Source organism: Etheostoma spectabile, chromosome 15 (genome assembly GCF_008692095.1).
Source record: "Etheostoma spectabile isolate EspeVRDwgs_2016 chromosome 15, UIUC_Espe_1.0, whole genome shotgun sequence".
Lineage (NCBI taxonomy): Eukaryota > Metazoa > Chordata > Actinopteri > Perciformes > Percidae > Etheostoma > Etheostoma spectabile.
Genome location: NC_045747.1, coordinates 30,007,211 through 30,016,327, shown reverse-complemented (window position 1 = coordinate 30,016,327; position 9,117 = coordinate 30,007,211). Strand labels below are relative to the sequence as shown.

Genomic DNA, 9,117 nt, shown 5'->3' with positions numbered 1-9,117 from the left:
TAGCCGACTAGTCACTCCACATTTTATTTACAAAAGTTGTAGGCTACACTGTTTTAATTGCTTTAAATATGCTAGTTTCATGTTTCTGTTTTTATGTGATAAATGTGCTGGTTTTATTGTAAAGTGTCTTTGAGTAGCCTACCATGTAAAGCACAATATAAATACAATGTATTATTATTTAGCCTACTTTGCCTTAAAAGTGAGCAGAGGGAATTAATGTTCCTCAGGAAATGGACCCTAAGGACTCTAGGCTCAATTTCAAACCCTTATTCACAACACGAGAACATGTTTTACAACCATATGCACAAATCTCTATCAGCTATGTCTAATTCTAAATATCTTTGTACAATTAATGTTCATACAGAACAATCAGAAGGGGACAAAAACTAGAAAAATAAGTGACTTCAATACATGCTAAGCATATATGTAAAACAGTGACAGCACCAAAATAAAAAGATTAAGAAGCATTGTGGTGTTGGTCCAGTGATGTGAGACTTATTGAGGTTATGAAACCAGTGTTAGCTATAATAAAGAACATTAGGCCTGCATATTAAGGAGTAACACAAACTTTCCTTTATTAGAGAAGGACAAGCAACAAGAAAATGAAATCATGAATGTATTGGTCTCTGACCAGTCTGCCACTATTATCATTTGGGAATATAGCTGCATTGTCCCACTTAATCTCCACAGCGCGTCCTGTATAAACCTGAAGCTGAGACCACGGACGCTGCATTTCTACTTTTACAGAGAGAGCGGACACTGACGCGACACACAGGTCTGCTGGCAGGCAGCGGCCACCAGGCAGTCTCTAAACACTACCGTCCCACCGGGAAAAGTCCCCACTCTCCCGATTGCCACTCCGGATCTAGGTGCCACTGCAACCATTTCTAACCATCTAAACAACTGCAATAGTAGGGGTTTAAATCAAACTCGTGACAACAAGTTACACCTAGCTGTCCTATCAAATAAAAAGGCAGAAAAGCTCCCAGTCATATTTATTTCAAAATTTATTCCAAATTAAGGTCCCTTGAGGTTCTGAAGGGGCGGGACTTCAGCTCTCTATACACAACAATGTGTGTGCAAAGGCTTTACAGAACAAAATGTTACCTGACCAAACGAACACTTCCTCTGACCTTCTAAACGGGAACTTAAGTATTCCAGAAAGTACTAGCTTAGTTTTAATATACTTAATTACCGTACTTCCTCAAATAAAGACAGGTAGTCAATTAAAAGCCGGGCCTCTGATAGTGGCCGGGGGGTGGTTGACACAGACTCAAATTAAGGCCAGGGAAAAAAAATAGCGTGGATAAGTGACTTTCATATAATGTAAAGTTTTCCGCAATGTATATTTCTACCAATTTAATTTAATAGATTCTACAATATATTCATGCATTTTTCTGGGTTATGGTACTCATGTAAATTATTATTTTCTACCGGTATTTTAGCCAGTGTGGTTGTATGTGTTACACAGCCGAGTGTAGTGTGTAGGTGCCAACAGATGGCAGTAGCTACATTGGATGTAACACAGGTTTAATTTAGTGACAGCAGAGAATGACGGACTTTTCAACAACAAAATGAAAAGAGTTTTAAAGTATGTGGAGGGAAACCCGGGTGAAAAAGCTGCAAGACATTTCTACATTGACCCCAGGAGGGGCAGAGACTGGAAGAAACCGAAGGATGAGCCGACAGGAGCCTAGCACGGCTAGCTAGCTGGAGGTGGGAGGTTACGAGTTAGCCTGAAGCTAGAAACGAAGCTAGCTAGCTAGCTACCGTCTGTAACGTTAATCAGATACTGGTTTAACTACTGTATGCTCTTATTCTAATCTACCAGCAGTACTGTAGTACCTGTATTTGAAGTAAATACTCTGTACACTTGGGGTTCAAACTGACACAATGGTGGGGTTTGATTATTTCTGACCCAAATTGCTCTGTCACCCTTCTAGCTATTGTATGGTGATATTTTTGAAAATGTTTCTTAAAAAATGAATGCTCCCTATCCATTGGAACACTACGGCTTTTCATTTAAAATAGTTTATTTAATTCAAATATACTTATTAAACAGATGGAATAAGAAATAAAGGCCTGTCTTTAATAAAAGCCTGCTTCAAATAAAAGCCAGGTAGGCCCCGGCTTGTATTCAAGGAAGTATGGTAAATGATATAACAACGTAAGGGATGATGTGTTTAGCACTTTTACCATAAATCAGGTATGTCTTGCATTTCTGCATAACCTTTTCAAATGCAGCCTGTAAAATTTGAGCTTTTAGGATGTATTTTTCCAACTGTTCAAGGCAGCCGTTTGATCATTAATTAATAATGTCTCCTCTCTATTGTTGTTTAGATGACAAATCCTTAAGCTTAGACATGTGATCAGCTGTTCATAAACACTGTAGCCAAGAGCTGTTGACCTACAATATGGCCACCAGATGATGCATTACAATGAAAAGGTGATTGGAATTCGGGTGTCTATTGGTGCATATTCTAATTTTATTTTATTGTTTTCCCAACGTTTGTCCCTTAAAATGCTCAGAGCTCAGTAATGATGCACTTCCCACTTTCACTATAAACTTCACACTAATTCTGGGTGATACGACGATAAAAAAAAGTCTATTGTATACATTTTTCTACATCGTTTCCTACCACGATGTCAAAAAAATGGCGACCAAACTGCCTCGAAGAAACATCATTTGGACAACAAATTAGGCTCTGATGTTTGTACGTGATGTTCGTTGTGCACTAAAGTTCTTAATAAAACTTGACAAATGAAAAAATACTTTATTTGTAAAGTACTTGATTCATGCAGGAGTATTACAATTTGGTTATTTCATATGGACTGTGTTATGACTAAATTAACACAAAACATGTTATTTTGTGATATATAAAGGCTATGGAGATAGGATTTTGGCCACATCGCCCATTGATGATAACAGCATCCTTTTTAACAACCTCTTAAACCAGCACAGTTAATGTTTCTCTCTTTAACATTGTTTCTTCAGTGAGAGGTAACAAATCCAATCGATTATTACAAAAAAACATAATCAATAGGCCACAGCTCTGGGTCCTCTGTAGATGAAGCTCAGTAATATATGAGTGTGTCCCCTCAGGCACTAAACAAGTTGGAGGATTTATTAAACCAGTTTAATGTCAAAAACCCCTCAGTCAGATGATACTCACTAGGCCATGGAGACTCATGGAGGCTACTTAAGTCTCAAGGACCCGGATTTAATCCAAATACATAATCAGATGATTGATATTTTAGACTGGGCAATGGCAAAAGTGTTTTTTTCTGGTTTTACAGGCTGCATTAAAAGTAAAGAGGTGTCATTTTCTGAACTCAGACTGTTCTCACTATTCTTTTATTTGACTTTACCCACTTAGTCATTTTATTATTATTAATATTATTGACATTGATAAATATCTATCCAACATGTCATTGCTAAAATATTTAGTGAACGAGCCAATTGTCAACCCTAACAAATATCGTCGCAATATCGACATCGAGGTAATGATCAAGAATATCGTGATGAAATACTCCCGTTTGAGAAGCACTGGTGTGAGGTTAGATAGCCTAATCTGATGCACTTCTCATTAGGAACAGAGGAAGAAGGTGTTTGTATAGGTGGCTGTTCTGTATCAGTAGGGAGTTTACATGGAATTTACCCAGTAAAGCCTCAGGCCTGCTCAGCTGTTGTGTACCCGGACTACTCAAAGTAACCTTAAATATTAGCTAACGTTAGCTTCCTGGGAGATAAAGGGTTTAGCTAACGAAACACAGCAGCCGTCGGTTTCCATTCTTCATTTTGAATTTTATTTTACACCATGACAGGCACAGGGTTCCCCAAGTCGAGTACATTTAACAAATACATCGTTAAATATGAATTATCACAACGTAGCAGACGTATTATCACTGCTAACAGTTAGCTAGCAGCTTTGCTAGACAGAGTGCTAGCTTAGTAGCTAGCTAATGTTGCTACCCTAAACACCGAACAGCTGACTGTATAAGCCGTGAAAGGCAGCCAGCTGAAGTGTCGGAGCTTCACGTAACCGGGTCGAGTTTGCTGGAAACAAAGAATACAACAAAGCATATGGGTTAGGACTAGAACTTACCCAGGTAGATGTCCCCAAACGATCCACTGCCTATCTTCCTGCCCAGTCTATATCGGTTACCCACTCTTAACTCCATGGTTCAAAGCGATCTGTCTTCGGCTAGCAAGCGCGCTCGCTAGCTTCAAAATAGCCCAAAAAAATGTTTAGGTTTAAACGCCAAGCCTGTTCAAAACACAAAACACGTTAAAACCTCCTGGAGCGATGAATTGTATATTCTTGTGACGTTATGTTGTCTCCGGATGAAGTCAGCTCTCCCAATCTTTCACCACTTGTTTTAAAACGCTACCAACCTCATATTGTGCTAATACGCAGCTTGTTAAAAAGGTTGCAGTTCGTACTTTATGCTCCCACGGTTTTTTATAGGGATACTTGTTAATTCTTCGCGGATGAAGATGGATTTTGAGGAGGGTCGTTAAATATCTTCCCTGTTGCTGCCTCCGCTCTGTCAGTAATCTGCTGGAGGTGTCTGACTGACATCACTTCCCTGCTGCGGGTGAGGAGGGAGGACTCCGCCGAGAGCTTCTTAGTGAAGAGCCGCCAACAGATCCCAGCATCGCTAACAGCTACCCCGCCCCCCAACAAACAACTTTTCGGTCTAGGAAACAACTGCACCCGAAAATAGATGACACAAAGTAACAATGAGCCTTTTTAATTCTAAGCCTGATTGATTTGATGAGATTATGCCTCACCATGCCCTACTTTTTTCTTCTAATTTACATGTTCATTATTATTGTCATTTTTGATATTATTATTATCACTATTATTATTACATACAATTAATATAATAATAATTCTAATTATTTAAAATGTATAACAATGATTGTGTTACTACTACTACTACTAATAATAATAATAATAAGCATTTTATACAATTAATATCATTATAACTGGATTTAACCGGATAAGCAAATGAAGATGGATGGATGGATGGAATATCATAATAATTGTATTGTTATATAATTATTTTTAATATACAATAATAATTACAAATTACACTCTGTTGTTCTTATTTGTTGTGAATGTACTACTGTGGCCTACAAATTTGAGGTACTTGTACTTAAGTTTTTTCTTTTCATGCCACTTTCTACTTCTGCACTGCTACATTTCAAAGGGAAATGTTACACTTTTTACTTCATTCACCTGACAGATTTTATGTTACTTTACATATTAAGATTTTTGCACTCAAAATACAAGTGTTTTGATCATTTCCAGTTACTGAAATATAAGGATTTTTGAGTTGTAGGCTATTGAGTAGTCTACTTTTAGGCTACTTTTAGTAGCCTACCTTAAGTACATTTTCCTGATGATAGGCCTACTTAGGCTGAATCCCATTTCTTCTACTTACCCCTACCCCTTACCCCTTACCCCTACCCCTTGGCCCTTGAAACCAAGGGGTAAGGGGTAGGGGTGAAAACATACCCCTATGAAATGGGACACAACTTGGTTACATCACCATTCTACTTCAGTAACATTTTCAATGTCAGACTTTTATTTTGACAGTGTGGTATTGCTACTTTTACTTAGGCTAAGTAAAGGATCTGAATACTTCTTCAACCACTGACCATACCCCCTATCCTTCTTTGTCATAACACACACTTTTGCCAGTGTCTTTGAAATTGAAATCCCACACAAACCACTGAAACCCAAGGCGCAGTATCCAAGAATCTGTTTTCCATGTTTGAAACGATAAATCAAAACTGCATCCTCTCCCAGCAGCCTTCAGGGGGAACCTGCTGATCAGCGTGACAGATGACGGGCAGTCGGACATCCAGGGCATCGTGGGGGTCACAGGTTCAGCACGTCGGGCAGTGATCATGACGCACATTGTGCGAAATGTTTTCAAAGTTCTACCTGTAAAGGGAGGAAACTGACAACTTTGACATCAGTGAAGTTTTCAGGCCCAGAAGCCTCCAGGCAGACTGACAGGCAGGCAGATCAGAATCAGTTGGAAAATGTCAACCCATGTAACCAGTGGAGGAATGTAACTAAGTACACTTACACAAGTAGTGCACTTAAGTACACATTTCAAGTACTTGTTTTTTTTCATGCCACTTTCTACTTCTTCACTACATTTCAGAGAGAAGTGTTGTACTTTTCCTCCACTACATTAATCTGACATCTTAAGTATCCAGTATCTAGTACTAGTACCTTTACAAATTAACCCTTGTGTTGTCCTCCTGGGTCATAAACCACATTTTTGTCCCTTTTTCAGACTTTTCTTTTTCTTTTTCACTACCACCACCTTACAACCACTAGTTTCACACTGCTTTTTGGTATTCATGGTCAATAATCTTCATTTATATAGGATTATACCTAATATTTGAGTTAAAAAAGCAGAAATTTTGACTTATTTTGACTAATAGTTAAGATCAGAGGAATGAAAGTTATCAAATGGATTTGCAAAGAGCGTTGTATGGAATCCAATCCATTTTTCTGTGGTATTTTGGTTAAAAAGAAACCCATATTTCAGATATAGACATTTTTTAAAGGGGTCAAATTTGACCTGAGAACAGCAGGAGGGTTAAGATGTTGGCACACAAACGCACAGAGTTTATAAAATACAATATTTTATTATCAAATAAATAACCAAAAATATTAAGGCCTATACTAGTACAGCTAAAATGACTGAACTGTTTAGATTGTTTCCAGTTTCTAAAATTAGAGGATTTTTCTGCATCGAGTACTTTTGACATTTTAAGTACAATTTCCCAATGGTACTTACATACTTTTTCTTGAGTAACATTTTCAACGCAGGACTTTTACTTAACCCTCCTGTTGTCCTCAGGTCAAATTTGATCCATTTTCAAAATGTTTCTAAATCAGAAATTTGGGTTTCCTTGGGGGACCAAAAGATATGTACAAATAAAACTAATGTGGATGGTACCATAGGATGCTCCTCACAAGTTAAATAACTGATCAGTACTTCCATTGAATTTGGGTGTTTTAATTAATTTTATAGCGTTTTAAGAAAAAAAAGATTTAAGAACACTGAAAAAAGTGACAGAAATATAGGGAAAAAACAACAAAAAACCTCCCAAAAAACGCATAAATAATCGGCAAAGACATTGTAAAAAGTGAGAAAGAACTTCGGGAAAAGTTAGAAAAGGTCAAAAAGTGACAACAAATTTCGGAGAGAGCTTCAAAAACTTAAAAAAAATTCATGAAAAGTGACCCAAAAAAATGTAATGGTGGTCTATGGGAAGACAACACAAGGGTTAATTGTAAAAGAGTATTTTTACAGTGTACTTTTCAGGATCTGAATACTTCTTCCACCACTGTATGTAACTAAGTCACATCTTTGCTTGCGCAAGTCTAAAATAGTTAATTTGTATATGTGCAGTCCTATATTATCTTTACATAACAGCCTTCTATTAGCCTATAGCCTACCATGTGTTATGTCCATATTAAAGATGTAACATTTAGCCTAGGCTAGCTAATATAAACCTCACCTCACTGTGTAATTTACACTACTACGGTAGCCTATTTAATAAGTTCTAAAGTTATAACTTCGAAAAAGCCTTGTCAAGTCAAGAGTGTCAACTCTGTTTTTCAACTGGAAGCCTACATATCACGCATAAAGCATCATGCGAGGACATATTATTTACGGCCGCCATATTGGCCGTTCTCTCTCAACGCCATATGTTGTCGTTCCTTTAGTTTCCTGCTCGGGACTCATCTCTTCGAAGTAAAGGAGTCTGGTCCTGCACAACAACAAAAGAGTGGTTTCTTTGTCCAGCTGACCCCAGTCCATGCTTATGGAAGCAGCAGCTAACTGCATGGATTCCTCTCAAATGAACACATTCGCTGGCTTTTATTAAAGTTGACTCAGTGTATTCTTGCAGTTATGCGATATTTAACATAAAAGGCAACACGCTAATGTTATTTAAGTTAAAGTGTAGGCTAAGTATTGAAGTACGCCCTTTTACATAAGGTAGCCTAACAACGTATCTGACATGCTACTATTTTTTGTTGTTGTCTTTTTAAGTTTTAGTTTTTTTTGTTGTTGGAGAAATTACGCTTTTATTTTGAAGGATGGGGCGGAAGTTGTTTACTCCTGTAGCAACAACGCTTAACACTTCCGACCGCAAGGTGTTTCCGCCTTTTTAAAACAGTTTCTTCTTCAGTGGACTGGTCTCAGCTGAACCAAAGATTCTCCATTTCATATTACACATGTATATTAAAAAGAATCATTGAAATGTCTTTGTCTGCGGATGGAAACAAGCCCAATGAGGAGGCAGAGGCCAGCCGGTAACGTACTGTTACGTTACTCTGTTATACTTTCACGCATGCTGTCATAGTTACCGCTTACAGGAGGACGGCGGCTAGTTAAGCTAGTGACTTAACTTATAGTTTATTACGACTGGTTACATGTGAGAGTTTTTACACTGTTATACTGTATTACTAGAGCATGTCCTCGTTCTGCTACGTTGTACTTATAATGTTGTACCTTAATATTGTACTATATTAATCCACTACATTTGTCTGACAGCTTTAGCCAGTTTTTCCTCCCCTTCCTGTCCAATGAAAACCACGTATCTCCAGCTGTGTTGAGTTCTTGGGAAAAAACTGAAGAATGGAGTCAGGGTTTCCTCTGCCATTATGAGGTTTAGGTGTGCAGCACCCAAGCCGATTTGGGCAGCACCCAACCTGAATGAACGTAAAATTGATTTGAGCGTCAAAACTAACTAAATAACTTGATTAAAATGACTCTGAACTAATAATTGTATTTGGTCGTCAGTGGACTTCTGTACCAAGGTTTGTCTTTGATTTTCTGCTCTAGTTTTTCCAATGTTTTAGACACAGATATGGTAATAAGAACATACCAAAATTATGTGGAGTTGCATTTTTCTTTGTATAAAAATGTAACATTTTCTAAATGGATGGACCCCCTAAAAAGATGTAATTATCTTCACTTGAGTTTCTGCACGGGAAAGTAGCCGGACGCCACAATCTTCTGAGCATAGTCATACTGAGAGATACAGAGAGAGTTGTGTGGAGCTGATAGTCTTAA

The 9,117-nt window shown here is 37.8% G+C and overlaps 2 protein-coding genes across 2 annotated transcripts in view; one reads left to right on the top strand and one right to left on the bottom strand.

Moving 5' to 3' along the window:
- Positions 1-4,611, bottom strand: part of csnk1da (casein kinase 1, delta a) — a 21,087-nt gene extending 16,476 nt beyond the window's left edge. Inside the window, exon 1 of the mRNA XM_032537431.1 lies at positions 4,107-4,611. Within this exon, the coding sequence (XP_032393322.1) occupies positions 4,107-4,182 (76 nt within the window). The 5' untranslated portion in view covers positions 4,183-4,611. The remainder of the gene's footprint in view (positions 1-4,106) is intronic.
- Positions 4,612-8,142: 3,531 nt separating this feature from the next.
- Positions 8,143-9,117, top strand: part of engase (endo-beta-N-acetylglucosaminidase) — a 13,540-nt gene continuing 12,565 nt past the window's right edge. The window contains exon 1 of the mRNA XM_032538638.1: positions 8,143-8,354. Coding sequence (XP_032394529.1) covers positions 8,302-8,354 — 53 coding nt within the window. The 5' untranslated portion in view covers positions 8,143-8,301. The remainder of the gene's footprint in view (positions 8,355-9,117) is intronic.